Here is a 22,158-nt window from a genome sequence, read left to right as displayed (position 1 = left end):
CAGGCAAGTATCCCGCCGGCTTATGGGGTTCATCGGGGTGAGATGACCGGTGCTCTCCGGGGCACGGCGTCATCGGTCCCGTACGGTGGGGCCGAGTGTGTAAAATATTCAAGCAAAATTCGACGAAAACCTGGCATTTGGAATATGAGATCTGTGAGTCAGAACGTGTCCTGTATGATTGGCAATGCTGATACGTTTTTCCGTCGCTGAACTTCCCGATGGATGCACTCAAACCTAGCTAGAAGACTCCTCGTTCATGCAAAGGAACGCAACATCACTCCTGAGCCTCCGTCTCCGAGACCTTCCTAGGCTTGTATGGCTGAATGGTGTTAGCCAGAAACATGTATGGACTTGAAGCTTGACTTACCAAAGGCTTCGGCGGCGCATCGATCCACGCCGCAATAGTGTACTGCTGGTTGTCCGCAGCCGTTAGACTCAAATCATACTTCCCGCCCTTCATGTAACCAAACGCAAAGTTCATCGGGAACCGCGGGTCAAACGGCGAGGCTTCGTGGATGAGATCAATATCTGCTTTGGAAAGCTCGATGCCGATTGCTTCGGGGATGGCCTCGACGTGCGCGACGGTGTTGACGCCGACGATTGGGAAGACGTAAGGGGATTGATGGAATAGATAAGCCAGGGCCTGTCGAAAGTTAGCCTCCAACATCTGGAGTTTACCACATGGTGGAACATACGATCGACCGAAGAGTCGCGCCCTTCTCTTTTGCAATCTTTTCAAGCGCCTCGCAGAGGGCGACCGAGACCTCCTGCCCGTGAGAAGACTTGCGGGCGTTGGGGTCTTTATCGCGCGCCTCTCTTTCCTCGGCGGTCAGGAACTTGCCGCCGCCGAGAGCTGCCCAGGGAACGATGGCCATGCCCTGGTCCTCGCACATCGGGATGATCTCCGCTTCCATGTCGCGGAAGCCGGCGTTCCAGCGTCCTTGGTAGACCGAGAAGGGCGTGAGACCGTTGGCGCGGGCGACTAGTCCTTTTGTCAGCATGGATGTCTGTCAGATCTTTTGATAGGTGAACCTGCATGCGTTCGCCTTGACAACAACCCACGCCGGCGTGTTCGAAACACCCAGATACAGCACCTCCTTCGCCATGACATGCGCATGCAGGCCCCTCATAACCTCCTCCACGCCTGTGGCCCAATCCCACCAGTGCACGTACAATACATCAATGTAGTCCGTCCTCAGCTTCTTCAAACTCTCTCGGACGGAAATGTGCATGCTCTTGGCCGAATTCCCTGTGAAATTACTCTGCAGTGGCTCTTTCTCGCGGTTGTACGAGCGGAAACCCGCGGTGTATTTGGTGGCCAAGACGATCTGGTCCCGCACGCCGCGCTTCTCCATCCATTCTCCAATGAGACGCTCCGAGTCTTCTGAGTTGTAGATGTTGGAGGTGTCGATGAAGTTGCCGCCGAGGGCGAAGTATGCGTCGAGGAGGGCGAAGGGGTCTTCGTTCTTGCCGAAGATGGAGGACCAGGAGTGGCCGATGCCGATACCGCCGAGGCAGATTGGGGAGACCTTCAAGGAGGCTGTCGGGGAGAGGATGCGATGGTAGCCTAGGGAGGACTTTGGTTTCGGGGGGTATTCGAAGAAGGACATTGTGATGTATCGGTACGGCTTGGGATGTTATTGGATGGATCTGAGGACTTTGGCTGAGAGGCGTCTTCTTGCGGTAACGGAACATTGTTCATTTATGAGGTCTCAGACTAACAGTCATGTTCTTGTTCTTGGAAAATATGACGTTGCTTGATGTTGAAGTGGAATCTGGGGTTGTAAGTGAAGCACCGCGCTTGGTTTCGGTGATGCGTCCGATTGGTCGGGTCAGAGCTGCAACTTGATGACATCTGCAACATGCTGACACTCTCCACAAATGGCCCACACAATCTAAGGGAGAGTGTCAGCCAGTTTGCGAACGCGAGATGGTCATCACAGCATGATCAATAGAGACGCTGAAAATATTCTCGGAACTGAATTGCCGCAATAGGGATAAGTCCGGGCCTTAGGGCCGACACTTCGTGGCACAAGTCATCATTGAGTCTTGGGTGTTGCTGGGGGTGAAGTATAAGGCTTAGAAGAAGCTCAGGGGATCACGAGAGTCAACTGGAAACGCCTATTTTGAGCAAGTATTCCCGAGACAGAAGGGTTTGTCAGAGCGCTGTAGGGTCGCGCAACAGCGCGTGCATGTATAAGTATATTGCTTGATCTATGTAGGCCTATTCATACATGACTCTTACATTCTAGCGGAGGATTGTTACGAGTTAACTCTTGTTCCTCTAATGGATTTAGGCAAGGTTAGTCTGGAAGAACTGGGTAAGCTTGCCAAACGGGATGAGCCCCACGCGGTCGTAGAGATCAACATGTCCAGCACCCGGAACCCAAACAAGCTCCTTCGGCTCGCACGCCTGGGCATAGGCTGCCTCGCTGAACTCGCGAGAGTGCGCCTGATCGCCAGAGATGAAAAGCATCGGGCGGGGCGAGATCGTCTCAATGTCGTTGAACGGGTAGAAGTTCATGAACTTGACCATGCTGGTGAGGGTCGGGTGCGTGGTGAGGTTGGGCGACGAGCCTTCAGGGGTGAACTCGCCGCGAGGGGTGCGGTAATAGTCGTAAAACTCGCGTTGGACAGCAGGCGTGTCCTCAGTGAGCTCGTGGGTGGTGCCGCCGGTGTACTCGGTCTCGCCGCCGGCAGCTTCGACCCACCGCTGCTGGGCTGCTGAGGCAATGATCTCCTTGCGCTGCTCGACGCTCTGCGCCTTCTGCAAGCCGTCGCGGGCGGCCGCACCCATGTCGTACATGCTCGCCGTGGCGACGGCCTTCAGGCGCGGATCAATCTTGGCTGCGCTGATGACGAAGGAGCCGCTGCCGCAGATGCCCAGACCACCGATGCGCTCGCGGTCGACGAAGGATTGGCCGCCGAGGTAGTCTACAGTGGCGCTGAAAGCTTCGGCGTAGAGCTCTGGAGCAACGGCGTTGCGCGGCTCGCCTGAGCTGCCGCCCCAGAAGGGCATGTCGATGGACACAGTGACGAAACCCTGCTCGGCCAGCTTGGTGGCATAGAGGTTTGCGCTTTGTTCCTTGACGGCGCCCATAGGGTGGCTGACGACGATGGCCGGGGAGGTACTGTTGCGCGCGAGGTTGTTTGGGGTGAAGAGATTACCGGCGACCGTGGTGTTGAATTGCGTCTGGATGGTGATGGGCTGTAGGGTGACGTTCTCGCTGCGGTAGAAGTTGTCGGCGCCAAAAGACATGTTTTGAGCGGTGGCTGGCATTGTGTTGAGGAAAGTTGTGAGGCAGAATGCCGTGATGGCTTTACCAATGATGGTCATGATATCCGAGTTCACAGTTAAGCAATTGTAACAAGTGAATGATGATATAGCTAGGTCCAGACTTCAAGCAACGTGCATATCGCCTTCTTATAGCCATGTTGAGGGCATTGCCAAGATCGTCGGTAGAACCAAGAACTGCCGTTGAGATTATCAGCGGATGAGGCCGCGCAACGCCAATCCATTTCGGCACGCGAGCATCATAACGCCAAGAAACATCATGATTGGTAATTTGCCGGTATTCAGAAGGATGAAGTCGACGAGTGGGATGTCATCAAGCTGCATGAGTGCTTGTGTGGATGTCTTACATCCCTGACTCCTTGTTAAAGTTGCGGGAAGTCATCGGGTTGCATTAGCGTAGTGGGGTTGATCTGGGAGCACAGCCATCATCTCGTGCTTGTGTTCAACCGGTTGGCCCTAGTGAAGACCTGGTACTACTATGGATGACGTTGGGACAGGGGCAAATTTAAGGTGACGGCCGAATCTTCGGCTTGTACAGGCTTCTAGCGGCGGCAAGTCGGAGCATTTGTGGAGGTAAGTGTGCAACATCGAGAAAGCCAAGACTTGAACTGCCCCTATCACCAGCACTGCCGGGCGAAGGACTCGGCCTTGCCTTATTGCGGACTATCTAAAGAAACGCATATTTCAGAATTACACCAGGATATGTCTCTTGATTACCAATCTTCTACCCAATTTGGAGAATACCTATCCGTGCCATGACGTGCCTAATTAAATAACAAAGATTTGCACCGCTCATACAACAGAGATAACGCGCTCCATGCACACAGGCAAGCGAAGGTCCGAGATAGGCCCACTGACATGAGATGTCACCCTTAATCTTCCTTCGACTTGGTCACGGCCTTGCCATAGCTCGCAATGACCGACTCTCTCCAGGCCCAGACACCTGCATACGTGGCAGAAGGTCCCACAAGCACACTACCGGCCAGAGTCAGTCCAACTGCCTTAAGTGCCGCCGAGGTCGTGATGTATCCGAATCTTCTCATCTCGAACACGCTGTAAAGAAGCCAGACCGCGACGGAGGCGAAGCAAAGCACCATGTCGTACTTCCAGAACCCAGCGATGGTCATCGCGTCCCAAGGGGGAAGACCGAAGAAGGACTCAGAGATGGAGACGGAGGCGTTGAGACCGGCGTACAGGAATGTGCTGATGTGAGTGACGGCAGTGGCGAAGAAGCAGAAAGCGTAGCCAGACTGAAGGTAAGGGAGATCCTTGTTCTCGAGGGCTTCCCAATCGAGGGTCTTGGTGGGCTTCATGGCATACACAACCTTTGAACCGGCCCAGGCGAGAAGTGAGACATAGACAGGGAATGGTTGCCAGAAAGCGATGGCGTTCTGCTGAGTGACGGCATCCTCGTGGGGCAGGAACATGAGGGCCGTGGGGATGGCGTATCCAAGACACAGAGCGGGTAGGATGACCTTGGCGACATGAGAAGGAACGGGACGGCCGGTCGTGCGGGCGTAGACGCTTCTGCTGGTTGTGTACACGCTGAGGAGGAAGTAGAATGGCGCGACCTTTCCTATTCCGAGCAGCTGGTAGATACCAAAGATGGACGGGATGGAAACCAAGGAATGAACGTTGCCGTTACGGTAGCCTTCGACCGTCCAGATGTAGATGATGGGGATCAAACTGATCAGGAAGTAGAGGCACTGGGTTCTGTCGTTGGGATTGGGCCCAGCGACTTGTTCCGAGAAGGCCCAAACGAAGATGGCGAGAAGATTGTCGATTGATGGGAACCCCGTGTAAGTGGTCTTTGCAGGCACGCCAACGAACGAGGCGCTCACAGCGACAACCTCTGGGCCCGTATTCAGAACAAGCGCGTGTTGCGCAATGTAGAGCAGACCGCACAGCGCGGCGGCAACTGTGATCTTGGGGATGTAGGACGGAGTTAGAGGAGTGCTGGCCAGCTCGTCATGGAATGGGACGGCATGGGGACGTTTCGGACCATCCATGATCTCGAGCTTGTGCCCACCCTCAATGTTTTGGGACCACTGATCCCACTTTTCGTCGAGAGAAAGAATTGGAGCAACGTGATTACCAACCACTTCCAGGAGAGGGGATTCCATGGCGGCGAAGCGCTGCTCTTCGTGAGATGCCTTCACGAGCGCCTGGGTTCGTGCCTCCCGTGTCGCTTGGGTCTTGGTGAATACGGCGTTGATGTCGGCCGAGGTGATGTCTGACGGGCGCGTCTTGCTCTTTAGCATAGTTGCGAGGTTTGAGACGAGGACAGCAGCGGTCTCGATTGCACTGTTGCCTCCCTGGCCGGCAATTGGCTCGAACTGTAATGATGGTGGTCAGCATGATCACGTGGCGATTGATGAGATGGCAGGGATGTCCCACCTTGTGCGCCGCATCTCCAATGGTCATGATGCGCTGGAAATGCCACCTCTTGAACACATATTCGGGTAAAGGGGTGAGCACGGATGAGATCTTGGTCGAGTACAAATCTCTGAAGGTGCGGTTCTCCAGAATCTTGTCGTTCATGTGCTCATTTGCCAAGGTCTCTTCGTCTTTCTTGGTGAAGCTGGGGAGCTCAGGGCCGTAGTGAGTCGTACCCATGTTAACAAACAGGAACCAGTAAACACGGTTCTTAGGTCCACTGATGATGAGGTAAGAGTAGCCCTTGTTCAAGTTCGTCTGCACAGTCTGTGGCTCCCAGCTCTTGTCGATGGAAATGCCGAAAATGCACTTGTAGACCGTGGGAAGACACTCTGTTTCATCTGTTAGTCGCTGTTCCCACAGAGTTCAGTGGGCCTAGACTTACCTTTGTACTCCGAGGCAGGAATATAGCCAGGCTCAAGAGCATCTGCAAGCCGCCACATCTCATTTCTGACCTTGCTGTGGACACCATCTGCACCGACCAAGATGTCTCCGTAGTAAGAACTTCCATCGCCTGTCTCCACCTTGACTCGCGATGGCTCAAGCTCGACCTTTGTCACCTTTTTGTTGACAAGGATATTGTCCTTATTCTTGAGGTTGCGCCACAACACTTCAAGGATCATTTGGCGGTCCACGAAGACGGTATCATATCCGTGCCTGGAGACATGTCAAACTCTGTTCAAAAACGCGCTCACAGGCATGACAGGTTATTGCCACTTACCTTTCGCGTACTTGACCTCCAACGTTCAAGTAGTTGGTGACCATGTTTCCTTTAGGGTGGCGAAGAGACGTCTCGTAGAGAGGGCCATCGATGAGTTTCCTGATCTCGTCGTACAGGCCAATCTGGTCCAGGACGCGGCAACCATTTGGAAGGATGCCGATGCTTGCACCTACTTGAGGTGCCATCTCGCGATAACCCTCAAGAATCAAGTAGTTGACGCCGATCTTCTCGAGCATGTTTGCGAGCGTCAGGCCGGCTATACCGCCGCCGGCGATGAGGACTGTGAACGGTTTGTCTGACATGATGGCCATCACAACTATGAGATCGCCGAAAAAGTGTTGAGAGATATGATGAAGTGCTGGATGAGCTTGTGAGATATGGCTTTCATAGAGCTTTTTAGACCCTCTTTATAAAATCAAGCCGGATGCGCCAAGGTGACTGTGTGACGACGATCCAGAACAGGTTCGTCGAGCCTGAAAGTCAAACCTCCAGCGTCAAAGTGGAGATATGACGATGAGTCCGCAGATGAAACTCTTCTATCGGCTTCAATAGCGACCGATCCTCCGTTGGACGAACTGTGTCTTGAGTTCACGTCTCACAACTTTTGCGATTAGAAGATGCAAATTCGCCTCAAGAGAGATGGGTTTTGCCCGGTGGGTAATGTGTGATGGGTTGCGCGTGATGGGTTACGCCCGATGCTGGGAGCTGCCACGAAACCTTAGCGACGGGGTTACGTAGAAGATGGAGATTGAAAGACGGCATATGTAGATTAAGTTCGGTTCCGGGTATCCGTTGTGGAGTGGTCTTGGTGAGCATTCAGGGTTGAAAGTCGTTACTTACCAAGAGATGCCAGAGGCTGCGGCCAATCAGAGAGCGAGGACGTCTTTCGCGAAAACCGAGTTTCAAGAAGAAATCAGGAAATCAAGCAGAAAACCTCATGGCATTTCAATTTTGGGCGAGCAGGTCTATATCGAGACGCGTCAAATGTGGACCGCCAACGACAATGGGCTGACTTGGCTTGCGACTTCGCAAGAATCCATGCCAGAACGCATGCATCTTGAGCCGTTTTAACCAATTGCCCGATGCGAGACAGAACGGGCGCGACTTGAGGTGGCATTTGTGTGCCGGGACGGCCCACGTTTGCTTCCAGAAGCACTTAGCAGCCCGAGGAGTGGAGTACGGCAAATGGCCAGAGCCTGATTCGAACTTCCTCAACCCGTTAGAGGAAGCTCGGCTCCGAAGAGGGCCCATTCAATGAAGCAATTCTTGGATATAGGGCCGCTCTGTTGCCTGGAGGCGGCCGCTCCTTGTTTCGTCAAGTTTTGACTGCGAAAACTCTTAAAAAGGCACGCCTGGCATCATCGTGAGACCATGAGAGACGAGCAAAAATTTCCACAGTTTGCTTGGTGAACGGAAAAGCTGGTGAAAGGGACTTTGGTCAACGGCGGTCTGCGGAGTTGGTGTGGATACTAACAGGGATCACGCTTGTCAATGCGACTCTCTGTGTTGATCTTGCCTGGTTCGAACACGAAAAGGAAATTATTCCCGGTCGGGCCCGGCGAGACCACCATAAAGCGGGCCCCGTACTCTGGAAGCAACACGGACGCCGATTTATCGGACCCGGTCTCCGCCAAATCCGTCTCCGGTTTACTCATCATGTCTTCCTAACAGACTGTTTCGCTCTCTGTAGCTTTGTTAAAGCGTAGAAAGACAAGCTGTGACAAAATCCCGTTTTGCTGGAGCCTAATGCTCTCGGCATCATGCTTCAACAGCTCCATGGCACGGCAGCACTGATCATAAGATTAAGCCTGTCATCCAACGCGTTTTCTGAAGCTGACCGGATTTCTGCTTAACTGCAATGCTTGGAATTAAAGTAACAGTAAGTATGACATTATAGATATCAACTCTATCTAATGGAACGATGTCAATCACGCTGTTCAATTCGGCACTCTATATCACTTGCAATCTAAATGAATTTATATGATCTCTCTTAGTGGGTCTTCACTGTACTGAAATGCAAACTTAAGAGAAAGTATCCCATATTATCAAGTCCATGCTGAGATTCCTTGAAAGCAGCCGCAGGCAGGTGATGAGACATCAACAAAAGTACACAACCGAGGTACAGAACCTGAACATGCTCACGAGCAGTACGATCAATGCCCGAATAGACGCGCAGTGCGCTGAACTTGAATACTTTTCATAAAGAAACTGAGGGATGGGTGACCTCGGACTGAAGACTGACTCCTGTGTGGATCAGAGCCCGAAATCAAACAATGAACAAGGTGCAGATCATGCAACGACTATACTGTCCAGGGAGGCGAGGAGTACGAAGAAGTAGACACTGAAACGTAAAGAGATTCAACAAGTTTACTTAGCCACGTCAATCACGCTGTCCCAATCGCTGCGTGCGGCTGTTTTCCGCCTATCCAAGGCTTTCCCGGCTGTTTCGCCTGCCTGTGCTTCACCACCATCCTGTCCATGACGAGATCGGCCAGCTGCAGCAGGCTGATGCTGGTGTTGGCCTCCATGGTCGAGAGATGGACGCCAAAGTGCTGTTGGATCCAGGCCGTCAGCTCGACGGCGGCGAAGGAGTCCAGGCCCAGCGAGTTGATGTTCCTTGTCAGCGACAACTGCTTCAGCGGCGTCACTAGCACTTGGTGGACGGCCCTGCCGAGACAGAATGCCAGTGACTCCCGTCGGGTGTCGGTCACGAGCCCAATAGGGGACTCCTTTGCCCAGGAGATGATGTCCTGCGTCTCTCTCTTGATGGCATCGGCGGCACTCGCGCCGCCGTGTCGATCGCTTTCTTCAGATACCAATCCCGAACCCTTGACCATACGGGGGTCGCGATTCCATACGACGGACCGGGTTGCGGTGTCGGCCTGCTGATCCCGCGCTAGGCCTACAACGAGCTGCGGCTGGGCGGAGGGGCTGACGGCGATGCTCACAGCCTGCAGAACCGCCTCTTCTCCCAGGAACACGTAGCCGGCCTTGCGGAACTGCGCCGACAGCGCCTTGTCGCGCGCCACCGCGCCTACATCGCCAACGATGCCGAGGTCCAGCACGCTAGCTGGGAGACCGAGGCCGCGGCGGTACAACGCGAAGGCGTCGAGAAAGACATTAGCCGCGTTGTAGTTGGCCTGGCCGCGCTGGCCCACAACCCCGCTGACTGAGCTGAAGAGGACGAAGAAATCGAGCCTATCCCGCCGGCGGCGGCGCAAAGTGTTGTGCAAGTTCCAGGCACCGCGCACCTTGGGGTCCACGACGGCGGTCCAGTCGTCCCAGGTCATGTCCGTTAGCGGCCGGTCACGGAGGACCATGGGCATGTGGAAGACGCCGGCGAGCCCGCGAGGAGCAGAGTGATCGGCTGCTGCGACGGCGCGATCGACAGCCAGGCGGTCTTCTGCGCACCCGCTTACGCGGACGGCGGCGCAGCCCATGAAGGCCAACTCATCCACCAAGGCAAGCGTAGCCTCTTCGGGCTGAGCGGCAGAGCGAGAGAATAGCACGAGGTGGCGTGCCCCCCGTGCGGCCATCCAGCGGCAGACGGACCTCCCGAGCCCGCCGAGGCCACCGACCAGCAGATAGCTTGCGTCCTCGTGGAACGACACAAGTCCCGGACTGCCAATGTGGTCCGCGGTATCCGCTTCCACAAAGCTGGCAGCGTCATGGAGCGATGACCATGCCATCCGGGGAATCAGAACAGTGCCGTACGGCGTGACGCCGAGCTCGCGGTCCATGTCCGGCCTGTCATGCTGCAGGATCTCCGACCCCGATTCGGGGCCGAGCTGGGTTAATCTGTCGACGATGCGAGCTACGGCGGCGGCCGCGATCCGGATGGGCGTGTTGACCCTGTCAAGTTCGACCGTGGTGAAGTTTAGTGCCGGGTTCTCGGTGCGTGCTGTGCGCGTGAGACCGATCAGCCACGCTGGGTCGGGCCAATGGCACAGAGATGCCGGTCCTGTACTACCCAGCTGGAGGGGCGGGAGAAGCCAGACGCGGGGTTGCCGAGCCGCGAGGAGGCTGTCAATGTAGCTTTTGAAAGACTTAGCAGTGAGTGCTTCCTCTGCCGGCGACTGTACCAGGTGCAGCATCGATACGATGACGGTTTGTTTGTTGTCATCGTCATAGAAAGATAGCGGCTCGCCCCCGGAGTGACAAACGCGAATCTCGGAGCGTAAGTCGGACTCTTCCAAGGCGCTCTGGAGTGACCGGGCCAGCTCTTCGAGTGCGGGTGTTGCGAGTATGATGACGACACGTCGCTGTCTCGAGCCGGAGTGTTTCCTGTGACCGGGCAGCAAAGCTCTCGCCGCGTGAAATCCTTTGTTTGTACGATCAGAGGAGGGAGAATGCAGGCGCACAAGTGTGAAGCCGAGCTGCTCCAGCTTCCTGTCGGTCTCAGTCTCAGTCTTGGCCTCGCCACTATACCGGTCGACCAGGAACCATCCCCCGGGATTAACGGGCAAAGGACTTTCATAAGGAGCCGAGATGGAGCACAGCCTGGTCAAGGCGGCGGGCCCATCGACGAGAACAAGGTCAAAACCGCTATGATTTTCCAGCTGGGCCGAGAGGAGTTTAGACATGTCCAGCCACGTGGGAGCGAATTTCACATGATATTGTTCGCCCTCTTGCAGAGAAAGCTGAGCCAGACCCAGCTCTGCCGTCGTGGCGGCCGCGTACGTCAGGGATGCCAATACGTTACCGTTGGACATGGCCTGGGTCTCGAGGGCTCGCATGACGGCGGAGACCAGGGCTACGTCGCCGTCGGGAGCGAAGACGCAGACGCGAACGCGCGGGTTCTTGAAGGCGAGCAGCCGGGCCATTTCAACCACTGAATCGACCCTGTCCATATCAACGAGTTCGGCGTCCGGGGCCCATTCAAAGACGGACGCAAGATGGGGCTGCGTTGTCGCCAGAGGGGCGTTTTGGGGAGTGTGCCGGGCCCGCGGCGGTTTGGCCATGAACTTGACGTTTCGCATGGAAAGCCGGGGAAGAATATCATCGTCGTGAGAGATTTCGTGGCCGTTGGCAGTGGCGGTGACGGTGCCTTGAAGGCTTCTACCCTTCCGCAACCAACTGACCTCGGCGCGCATCTTCAGTCTGCCATCCCGAGCCTGGGGGCTGTTTTCCCTGTTCTGCAGCAGACGTGTGGTATCTGCTTCCACCGAAATCTCCTCAATGTAGGTTGGTAGCAAGAGTAGGTCGCACTTTTCGCCGAGCCCCTGGCACATGGCGACTAGGTTCAACTGGAGCCCCATATCCAAGACGGCCGGATGCAGCGCATACCCTGCTTCGTCTTCGTCTTCATCGTAGTCGTAAACACTGGCCGATGCCAACAGACGTGAGGTGGACGCTGTGATGTCTTGGAGGCCCTGCAGCGAGGGGCCGTACGACAGGCCGACCGAGTCGGCGATGGAGTACCACTCGGCGGAGTCAACGGTCCGTGCATCGCCGTCGCCACCACCGTCCAGGCCGACCCGCCGACCCCCAGCGGGGCCGCAACCGGCGCCGATGCCGGTGCCGCCATGACACGGCTTGCCATTCGAAAATGCGGCCGAAGCGACACCGCCAGCGGCAACCAAGCCTCGGCAGTGGCTGGTCCATTGATCACCATCACGATCTGGCACCAAGGCCATGATGTGGAAATCATACCACGTGCTCTCCGGGCAATTGTCCTCGATGGCACCGTCGCCCGAGTCTTGGTCTTGGTGTTGAGCCTGCGAGAGCCTCGTGAAGAGCTCGAAAGTCGATCCTTGTGGGACTACCAGCGGCGACCTGATAGAGACGTTGCGCATGACGTAACTCTTGTCGGCAACATGGCCGGGCCTAAGCCGATGAACAGCCCCGCCCGCCATGGCGACGAACCCGGCGGCGGGAAAGACTACCTGGCCGTCGATGACGTGGTGGCCCAGCCATGCGGGCTGGTCTTCGGGCTCCAGAATACAGCGCCAGCACGGCTCGATGTCGGTGGCATCCGGGACCCGGGCGCCAAGCAGCTCATGAGGGAGATGCCGCGCGCTCTTGTAAACGCTGGCCACGCGCGGCGGATCCAAATACTGCGTGCCGTGGTGCCATGCATAAGGAGGCAGGTCGGTCAGGCAATGTGGAGCAGGAGAGGCAGACCCATCTGGTCTGAAGATGGACTCCATGTTCGCCTCCGTGAGAGCTCCGCGCACGAACAGCTCCCCTACCGTTCGTAACATGGCCTCGTCGGACCTCTCGCCGCGGCGCAAGGTCGCGATGTGCGAAGCTTGTGGCTCAGATGTCGTGGATAATGACGATGACGACGCCTCAAGGGCCGATAACGTCTCTCCGATAGGCTTTTTGAGTGCGGGATGAGGCCCAATTTCAAGTAGGAGGAGCGGGTTGTTGTCATGCTCCCGGTTAACCAGCTGTTCCAGAGCTTGCCGGAACATTCTGCACTCAGAATCAGCTTTTTAATGTTCCATGCGAATCTGTTTGTCCGTGGAATCATCATCGAGACAAAAGAACAAGTATGGCTTACACGGGCTTCTCAAGGCTGTCTCGCCAGTATCGCGCGCTCCCCACCAGCTTCGCGGCGTCTGCTTCAAGAGACCCCGAGACGCTGCTATATAGCGAAGGCGATGCCAAGGGTCGGCTGCCGGTCTCTACCCCGTCGAGAATCGGTCTTAGCAGCTCCTCATACTTGAGGGCGCTCGGCCCGACGTGATGGGAGTGGAAGGCCGTTCGGACCCGGAGGGCGTGGCAACGGATTCGCGGATCCGCCTCGGCAACTTTTCGAAGGGTTTCCTGTACCGCGTCCGCATCGCCAGAAACGGTCGTATTGCTCGGACTATTGTGGCAGGCAACGACAGCGCCGTAACCGAGAAACTTTTCAGTCTGCGCGGCTCCCAAGCCGATTGTGGCCATCATGCCCGGCCGCCGCGTCCGCGCCTTGCCGTTCTCATCCTTTACCTCGTCCAGTACCATGCCTCGTAGATAGGCTATGATGATGGCCTTGCGGGCTGAAAGGATGCCTGCCGAATAGGCCGAGGCGACTTCGCCGCTTGAGTGGCCGACAACGGCCGCGGGCAAGACGCCCCAGGCCCGGAACATGTTGACGAGACCGATCTGGACGGCGGTGCAGCAGGGCAACGAGTATCTAGTCTCCTCTATGAGGCTGTACGGAGCTGGTTTAGAAAGCTCTTCTGTGTTGAGTAAGCGGCGGGTTCATTTCAGTTTAATGCAGGGACAAAGACAGACGCGAAACCAAGCCCGGAAAACAATCACTCCATATCGGATGCCGTATTCGCTGACTTATGAAAACGGGCGAGCGGCTTACCAAAAAGAGTCCATTTGGGTGCCAGAGCCTCCGGTAGGGTCTTCAGGCACTGGTCCAGGTAGCGGATGCTGTCGGCAAACACACTGTTATCGCGGAGCAGCTCGTAACCCATATGAGCATACTGAGCGCCCTGTCCTGTGAAGACAAAGGCGACACGGGGCGGCGGCGTCTTGTCTTGAATCTGGCCGGAATGGTCTGCGTCGCCGAAACTCAGCAACCCGCTCTCGGCTGCTTTTGTCTTGCCCTCATCCTCATTTTCGGGCTCTTGTTGCACTCGAACCACAGTATACGTCCGCAGAGGGAAGTGATGGCGTCGGCAACCGAGCGTGTAGGCCAAATCATGGAGAAGGCTGCCTACGTCCTGACGCGAGGCGGGCAGTCGTTCTAGGAGGTAGTTTCGATGGTTGAGGACCTGTTTCTGCAGCGACCAAGGATGGGTGGCGCTGAAAAGGAGCAAGTTAAGGGCCGCCTCGGTGGGAGCCCGAGGCAACAGAGATTTGGACGGTCTGCCGTCTTCGACAATTACGTGGGCATTGGAGCCGCCAACTCCAAAGGAGTTGACGCTGACCCGTTTCCTGCGGCCGTCGGGCCACGACAGAGGGTTGACCGGGACTCGGAGCTTGGCCGCCTGCCAGGGGACTATAGATAAGGTGAGTTACGTGATTTGGAACGTTGAGCGAGGGTAAAAAGGAGATGGAGACGGAGATGGAGAAAGAGAGTAAAAGTCAAAGTGAATGTGAGAGTGAGGGGGAAAGTTTAAGGTGAAAGGGAAGGTAAAACGTAAGGGTGAAAGTGAGTGTGAAGGTGGGAATGAGACTAAGTGTAAGATTACGATTCAGAGTCGAGTCGAGAGCGAAAAGGGAGGCCAGCGTGATAGCGATGATGAAAGTGATAGCGATGATGAAAGTGATAGTGATGATGAAAGTGAAAGTAAGAGTGAGGAAGCCTGAGACTGAGATTGAAACGTACTGAGAGGGTTGGGCGTGTTGAAAAAAATGTTGGGCGGTATCACGCCGTGCTCTAGCGATAGCACGGCCTTAATCAGGGCCGTTAGACCAGCAGCGCCCTCCGAGTGGCCGACATTGGGTTTGACGCTGCCAACGATAATGCCGTCGCGGCCAAAGACGTTGGCGACGGACCGCATCTCGATGGGATCGCCGACGGCGGTGCCTGTTCCGTGACACTCGATCCACGCCGTGTCCCCGAACTGCGAGTCCGGGATGCCCGCCAGCGCGTACGTCTTGCGGATCAGCAACTCCTGCGCCGCAGCGTCCGGCTTGAGCTGCCCGACCTTGCGGCCGTCATGGCCCGTGGCGCTGGCTCGCACCAGCGCCCGGATGGGGTCGCCGGCTCGCTCGGCGTCCGAGAGCCGCCGCAGGAAAACGGCGTTGACGGCCTCGCCGCGGCCGTAACCGTTGGCGGCTGCGTCAAAGGTCCTGCAGCAGCCCGAGGGGCTCAGGAGACCCTGCGCCGTGTACAGCAGCGTCATGAGTGGCGAGGTGATGAGGTTGACGCCCAGCACGACGGCGGCAGCGCACTCGCCGGCACGTAGGCTGTGGCAGGCCATATTGAGCGCCACAAGGCTGGCCGAACAGCCCGTCTTGACGACAATGCTGGGCCCTTGCCAGTCCATGGCGAAGCTGACGCGATTCGCCTGTAGGAAGTCGAGGAAGCCCGTGCCGCGGTATAGGCCGGCCAGCTGGCTGTCCATGACGTTCTCCTGGAGCCAGTCCTCGCCGAAGACGCCGACAAAGACGCCAACATCCTTCCGTGCGGCAAAATCTGAGGCCGTCTCTCGCGTGCCGATGCCGATGCCGGATGTAGTGCTGGTGCTAGTGTTGCCGCCGAACAGGTTCCGGGCGGCGCCAGCGTTCTCGGCGCACTCATAGGCGACTTCGAGGAGCTGACGCTGCATTGGGTCCATGCGGGAAGCCTCTTTGGCCCCGACAGGGAAGAAGCTGGGATCAAAGTCTCCCATCGACACGTGGTTTAGTAGATATGCCTGCGGTGCCTGGAGGGTGTTCTTGGCGGTCGTGTCGCTCTGGAAGCCGGCGGCATCGAACCGCCCGGTGGCCGCGGGAGACCTTTCTTTGTCGCTGGTGCCGTTGCTGCTGCTGCGCGGCCAATCAACCAGCCCATTGCGCTTGGCCATCAGCATGTCCCAGAACTCAGCCGGGGTGCGCACCTCGCCGGGCAGGCGGGCGGCCATACCACAGATGGCGATAGGCTCCGGAGTGGCGGCCGCCGGCATGGTTTGGATTAGGGGTGAATGGATGTGAGTGATTCCCTCGGTGTTTGATAGCAAAAGGATGTGGGAGGTAAGGAACCGATGAAATATGGTTGCTAATCAGTAGGCAAGTAGGACAATGACAATTTAAGAAGACTGGTAGTAGGCATGCGTGGGTACGGTCTGCCGAATTAATCATTTACGTCATGGTATGAGATACAGTAGAAGTAGTAATAGTTTACCATAGCCATCGTACGAACAAGCAAAACCTTTACCTGTTGTTATTCTATACTAACAAAAACGCAGCTGGTGGAGCTCCACACGGTGTGTTGATCGGAATAACATCTCCAACCCCGAATCACCATGCTGCCGCTGGTTCTTCTCAAACGGCTATCCGTTGATTGAGTTTGCTATATATGCTTTTGCCTCCGCTGATACTCCGATGGGCCGGAAGTTTCTCAGTAACCACTTCTGGGGTGCCTATGTTTTTCTACGCCGAGGCCACAATGGGGATGGGAATCTAGGAAAGTTGAAGAAAAACAGTCCTTCTTTGCATAGGATTTCGTTCGCGAGTGCATCCAGCTACTATTACAAATGCGCCTTCTCTAATCATGAAGTAGTGAACCGTCATGAGTGCCGTACTTAGGTACTAATGTATTTGTTACTTAGTGCATCTAAATTCTTCGTCCCATGCAGACAACGACTATCTCAGACCACTACAATCTATCACCCATCACCTTATTATGTTACATGTTCTTCGAACCTGTCCAGTCAAGCGGCGAAAAGTTAGTCCATAGTAATCAAACAGCTTTGGTAAAACAGAAGATTATATTTGGGCCCCTATCAAGGCCTTCCTCTTCTACAGTACTGGATCTACACGGGTTTGATGTAAAAACGCCTGGAACCAAAGGGCTGAGAGCACCTATTTTCCCCATCTCTCGGAATCGACCGACTTATAGTAGGATCCCATTGCCTCTCAGTCCACTTACAGCCCAGTCACTATCCATCCATCTTTCAGGGCAGAATGTGGCCGCACAAGATGAACAAGAGAGAAGGGAAAAAACGAAAACATCTCAGGGCAAAATAGTACGCCACAACCTGCCGAACGACCCCGTAAGCGCAGCGCCTCCTTGGGCCGCGTCCACGCTGCGCTCCTCATCCGCGGCCCACGCGCGTAGGGAATCCCAATCCCGGCACCACGCCTGCTGCCCGTCAGTGAGATGTCCGGACCCGAAACCGTTCACGAAGGAGAGCGGCGTCGCGTCCGCCGTACATTGCACGGCGTCCGCCAAGACGTTGAGGCAGTAGGCCACGTGCTCGGGCGGCCAGTGCCAGACGTCGCGGTCGTCGTCATCTTCTCCCTTCTTGTCACCGTTGGTCTTGGTCTTGTGTGTGGCGTCTGTGATGTTCGTTTGGCGGTTGATGCTGGTCCCGTAGGCTTCCAATAGGACAATCTGTCACGAGATCAGGTCAGAAGAACAGGGGGAAGATGCGGCGTCAGCGAGCGGAAAAACACGGTAAGCTTACTATGCAGCGCATTTGATATAGACCCCGTATGAAGTAGACTTGGTCTTGGCCCATGCTAGGCGGCGTGAATGTTGCCTGCAAGGTGGACTTGCTGCCGTCGTCATGGACCCAGCGGGCGTGACGGCCGTTGATGCGGACCGCCGAAGCTGTCTCTCTTCTGATCAGAGCCTCTTCCCATAATTGCCGGGCGGGAAGGGGATCGTCCGTCACTTACAGTGCGTCTGGATCAGCCTCTCGACGGTCTCTCTCGTCTTAATCTCGCTCGCAAACACGTTGTCCGGTATGTGGTACGGGTTGCTTTCGTTGCGTACAAAAGTCCTCCAGCGCGGCGACCCGCCCACAGAGGCCGGGACGAAGCCGTTTGGATCATTCCCAAGAGGCGCCGCGAGCCAGAGGCTGACCTTGGCCGTCGCCAGTACCAGGATTGTCATAGGTAGGGAGTAAACGCACAGTAAGATGACCAAGAAGCACCCGCACGAGGTCCTCAGACTGTTATTTGGTCTTGCGTTGTGGCCGTCCAATGACATGTCGACCACTTCACAGGGCGACGACGTGGAAAGGCTCACGTAGGCGACATTGCCCCGCCGGTCGCACTTCCAGAACCGCATATTCCTGAAGAACTATTGTGCTACTCAACACAAATGCCCCATAATCCAAGTACAAGTGGGTGACGGAGCTATGTTCACCAACCTGCTCCTCCAATAAGCTTCCAGCTTAGTTAGTGATGCTGCAGGAAGTGTTCGTTCCAAAACGGGTCAGAACAACAGCCCGCCCAGTCATATGACCCCTGCCCATCAATCGAACTACCCGTAATTTTCTTGCTCTCTGAACAGAGCAATCGCCATGAGAAAAAGCCTGACAACCACCAGCGCTGCTAGTGACAAGGTTATTTTGCGATAGGTGAGCGGCCCGGCGCTGCTGACCAGCGAGGAGCTTTAGGTTCCGGTCGGCCCCGTAGCTTAAAAGCCCGTACAGCCCCACTCCCCGGGAACTTTAACTTACTTATCGGCTCGCAATGTTTCCTCCACGAGCGGTGCAGGTAGTCGCCGATGTCAATGTATTCGCTGTGGCGGCGAGCGAGAGGTCATTCGTTGTGGACTGGGAGGAAGATATCTAGAGGTTCAGTTGGGTAGTCTTCAAAGCTAAGTAGGGAGCAGGAAAAAGATGAAGGCACAACTTAACAACAGAGTGATAGAATAGAACCTACCTTATGGTGTTTTTGGGAAACACACCATTATGCATTGGAGATCGCAACAAGATGAATCCGATTACCACTCATTCTCAACTCCAGCCACGGAGGCAGTAGCACTCAGCAGCCGCCGAAGGCGGCCTATACTAAATACGGCATCGACTTGTGTCTTACTGCTGGCGTTAGTCATGACCGCAGCATGGCTCTACAACATGCTCCGCGATACGGTTATGAAGGGAGGTCTCTTTCGAAGCTGCAATAGCTGTCCGCAGCTCGACATGTCCGGGTACTTGTGCGCACCAAACGGCGCCAGGCCAGAAGTTGCATATGAGCGTGGATGCGCGTGGGATCCCATCAGCTTCCACTGGTACCGGCGCGAGCTTGTCGAGGACCCTGACAACCAGGAGCTGATCCGCGGGTTCCTCGACGCGGGACCGTGGCACAGGTTTTACGACGCTGAGGGCACCGTCGAGGTCAACCCGGCAAACCGCGTCCTGACGGCTCTGTGGCTAACGAAGCGCGAGCACGTCGTTCACTGCATGTACACGCTGCGTCAGACGCACCTGTGGCTGACCAAGGGCTTCGATCCGCCCTTCAACTACAGCCACACCATCCACTGCACGTCGTACCTAGTCAACATCATCCTCGAGAGCCCAGTGCCCGATATGGACAAGCTGACCGTCCATGCTGTGCCTTACCCTTCAGACTGGCAGCTAGTAAGTACCCTATAGCTCCCGAAATGATTTCGAGCTTAACGCGAACACAACCGTAGGTCAAGCCTAAATATCCATGTGACGAGGAAGGGTTGAGCTGCGTATCTTGGTGAAGAGGAACCAAAGCGAGAAGGCAGTGTGATGGGGGAGGCAGAGCTTCGGCCCGTCTGAGTCTAGATGAACAGGTCATACCCATCTATAAATTCAACGGTAGTTCATGCATTCAAGACCAAACAAAAAAATCGACGTGTTTGATTGTGGTACACAGCAATCACGTAGATTAAGCACCTGTAAACAGGAACAGGGTTCGTGCGTGATATTTCTCGAAACCAGGCCTAGGTGCAGGTTGAAAACTTTTCTCATCCACTAAAAAGTGATTGATCTGTTAGGATATGATTATGTATCCTCAACTCTAAGATTTCTCAGCACAGGAGAGCAGCAACCACGGCAGCCACGGCGGCGGGAGCAAACAGAAATGCGGTTGTGTTGCTAAGTCCCGTGTCCATGTGTTCGATCCCCAAACTGATGAGGCCGCTCGTCAAGACAGCCAGGCCCTGACCCACTGTGATGGCCATCTCATGGATAGAAAAGCGAGTGGCAGACGACCGAGGGGTCGAATGGTCACCGCCTTTCTCTTCGTGTACCACGGCTGTCTCGTACGAGATGATAGTGAAGGGCACCCATACACTCAGGGGCGAAATGATCATAATGCTGGCAGCGCAGATGGGCGCCGCCGGGAACGAGGCTCGGAACACAACTGCGGCCAGCGTCGACACGGCCAGCGCCGCGAAAGCCAGAGCCCACACGCGCCGCAGCGCCACCATGTCCTCGTCCATGAACCGTCGAAGGGGCTTCGTCGACGCTGACGACGCGTCCCACAGCCGGACGACCGTCATCTGCAGGAGAACGGCGCCGACCTCGGCTATCAGAAGGACGCGGACGCTAGCTCGTGCGCTGACGTCCGGCGCGACAGCTTCGGAGCCCCTTCCAAGAGTGGCAACATCTGGTTTCCATTTGGTCAGCCCGAAAGAACGGCGGAGCAGAGAGAAGCACTCAATATCAGGGCTTGGGGCAAGGTAACAGCTTGCTTGCTGCGGAAGGGCGACGGTGATTGACATACAGCTGTCTTGAAGGTATTTGCTCAAGTAGTGAGAGACGGGGAACCACGCATACTGCGACAGGATCTGGATCTTGCATGTGCGGTTGATCCATGGTGGAAGATGTCGCGCCGCATCCCACAGCGTCCGCGGCACCGACAAGATGGCTGACACCGCCCCGAAGCGGTCGCTTTCTCCCCGGTCAACGGCCTGGCGATCCACGCCGGGTGGCTTGTGGACAGCCCATAAGGGAAAGATGCTGAGCGTGATGAGGACGGCGCACACAGCGGTGATGGCCTTGAAGGAAGGCGTTACGACGCCGACGACAAGCGTGATGATGGCCCCTGAGGCGGACATGAGACCGCTCGCGAGGTTGAAGACTGGCTGCTGCCGGGGTGGGATGTTGTCGATAGCCATGGCGCGGTAGCCAACGACGGAAGCACGCGCGCTGATACAGCCCATGTAGACGGCGGCAGCGCTCACCCATTTTGTAGCGGCCGGGTTGCCGCCGACGAGGTCGCGGGACCACGCCAGGATGATCTGGCAAGCGGCCATGGCAACGCAGCCGGTTGTGAAAAGGCCGAGGCGGCGGCCGGAGCGGTCGCTCAGGACGCCCATGATGGGCGCCACCGTCAGGCCAGACAAAGGGCCAGCGAGGAGGACCAGCGAGACTTGGGAGACGGCAAAACCAACCTCTGATGTGAGGTATGGCTGAAATGAATCAATTGCAAATCAGCTTGCGGTCCTTTGATTTCGTGATTCAACTAGCGTTTCATTTCCTCCGACCGACTTACTATTAGGTAGACGGTAAACATAGTGAAGAAGGATTGAAGACTGTATACATGCTCAGCTATTTGTCACACATTTCATTACTCCCACGGATTTTGCCGTGTGGTATTACTGACGGCAACGAGGGCGCAGAATAGGCCAAGATAACCCGGAGACTGGTGTGAGGCCTGTCGCCAGCCGGCGTATTGGCGGATACATCGGCGGATGTGCTTGTGCTGCCCACGACAAGGGAAATGTCGACGGGATGGTCAATTGATTCGAAACTCTTCATTCGTGCAACAGAGGGGGGCTGAACAGTGATAGGTGAGTAGCCAGTTTCCTTCTCTCTCCCTGCGTACGTGTGTGCGCGCGCGTGTGTGCATGTTTGTGTTTAATGTCTTTTGATGAGAGTTGGCTGGTCTCGGTTCCTCGGGGGGATTTAACGTTTGAAGTAAAATCAGACCAGCCGTCCCATTTCGTTCGCTCAACTCTGATCTTAGATAAGTAGTTAATAAACCACCCCGCTTTTGGCCCGTTCACACAAGACTACGGGGTTGTAAAAACAGACACTCGACGCATTCTATATGGAACATTTCTTCAATGAGGCAAATCGTCTGTGTTTGATAGTATATTGTGTTTTGACGAAGCACGACGAGTAAAGTGTTCTCAATATCAACTACGGGAGTCCCAGCTCGAAGGCACACGGGTATCAGACAAACGAAGGAAAAAAACGATGGTAAACTTCATACGGAGGTACCTACTGGTATGCCCGTCTTTCCTGGCTTTCGCTGTTACCAAACACAAAAACCGACTGACAACGATTCGAATCGGTGTAAAGAAAGAGACGTCGAGCGGCGATGCGCCTCTGTATAACCGGCTGGA

At 55.7% G+C, this 22,158-nt stretch overlaps 7 protein-coding genes across 7 annotated transcripts; 1 reads left to right on the top strand and 6 right to left on the bottom strand.

The window, feature by feature from the left end:
* Positions 1-274: 274 nt before the first annotated feature.
* On the bottom strand, positions 275-1,610 carry COL26b_009458 (uncharacterized protein; the record flags this gene model as incomplete). The annotated part of the gene is made up of 4 exons (XM_053182186.1): positions 275-319; positions 368-643; positions 696-982; positions 1,082-1,610. 4 exons carry the CDS (start codon positions 1,608-1,610, stop codon positions 275-277), a joined length of 1,137 nt encoding a protein of 378 aa, XP_053033876.1.
* Positions 1,611-2,293: 683 nt separating this feature from the next.
* Positions 2,294-3,337, bottom strand: COL26b_009457 (uncharacterized protein; the record flags this gene model as incomplete). The annotated part of the gene is made up of 1 exon (XM_053182185.1): positions 2,294-3,337. One exon carries the CDS (start codon positions 3,335-3,337, stop codon positions 2,294-2,296), a length of 1,044 nt encoding a protein of 347 aa, XP_053033875.1.
* An 830-nt stretch (positions 3,338-4,167) lies between these two features.
* On the bottom strand, positions 4,168-6,754 carry COL26b_009456 (uncharacterized protein; the record flags this gene model as incomplete). The annotated part of the gene is made up of 4 exons (XM_053182184.1): positions 4,168-5,631; positions 5,693-6,063; positions 6,117-6,388; positions 6,453-6,754. The coding sequence occupies 4 exons, from the start codon at positions 6,752-6,754 to the stop codon at positions 4,168-4,170; spliced, it is 2,409 nt and encodes an 802-aa protein (XP_053033874.1).
* A 2,082-nt stretch (positions 6,755-8,836) lies between these two features.
* On the bottom strand, positions 8,837-16,006 carry COL26b_009455 (Type I Iterative PKS; the record flags this gene model as incomplete). The annotated part of the gene is made up of 4 exons (XM_053182183.1): positions 8,837-12,869; positions 12,958-13,585; positions 13,756-14,394; positions 14,725-16,006. 4 exons carry the CDS (start codon positions 16,004-16,006, stop codon positions 8,837-8,839), a joined length of 6,582 nt encoding a protein of 2,193 aa, XP_053033873.1.
* A 1,049-nt stretch (positions 16,007-17,055) lies between these two features.
* Positions 17,056-17,940, bottom strand: COL26b_009454 (uncharacterized protein; the record flags this gene model as incomplete). The annotated part of the gene is made up of 3 exons (XM_053182182.1): positions 17,056-17,436; positions 17,510-17,655; positions 17,724-17,940. The coding sequence occupies 3 exons, from the start codon at positions 17,938-17,940 to the stop codon at positions 17,056-17,058; spliced, it is 744 nt and encodes a 247-aa protein (XP_053033872.1).
* Positions 17,941-18,976: 1,036 nt separating this feature from the next.
* COL26b_009453 (uncharacterized protein) lies at positions 18,977-19,429 on the top strand (the record flags this gene model as incomplete). Its single annotated transcript, XM_053182181.1, has 1 exon — positions 18,977-19,429. One exon carries the CDS (start codon positions 18,977-18,979, stop codon positions 19,427-19,429), a length of 453 nt encoding a protein of 150 aa, XP_053033871.1.
* A 404-nt stretch (positions 19,430-19,833) lies between these two features.
* On the bottom strand, positions 19,834-21,323 carry COL26b_009452 (uncharacterized protein; the record flags this gene model as incomplete). The annotated part of the gene is made up of 2 exons (XM_053182180.1): positions 19,834-21,219; positions 21,303-21,323. The coding sequence occupies 2 exons, from the start codon at positions 21,321-21,323 to the stop codon at positions 19,834-19,836; spliced, it is 1,407 nt and encodes a 468-aa protein (XP_053033870.1).
* Between the last annotated feature and the right edge of the window lie 835 nt (positions 21,324-22,158).

The sequence above is a fragment of the Colletotrichum chrysophilum genome (assembly GCF_026319265.1).
Source record: "Colletotrichum chrysophilum strain AFK26 chromosome Unknown scaffold_91, whole genome shotgun sequence".
Classification (NCBI taxonomy): domain Eukaryota; kingdom Fungi; phylum Ascomycota; class Sordariomycetes; order Glomerellales; family Glomerellaceae; genus Colletotrichum; species Colletotrichum chrysophilum.
Note: the sequence above shows the minus strand (reverse complement) of the source record. Positions and strands in the feature narration are given on the sequence as shown.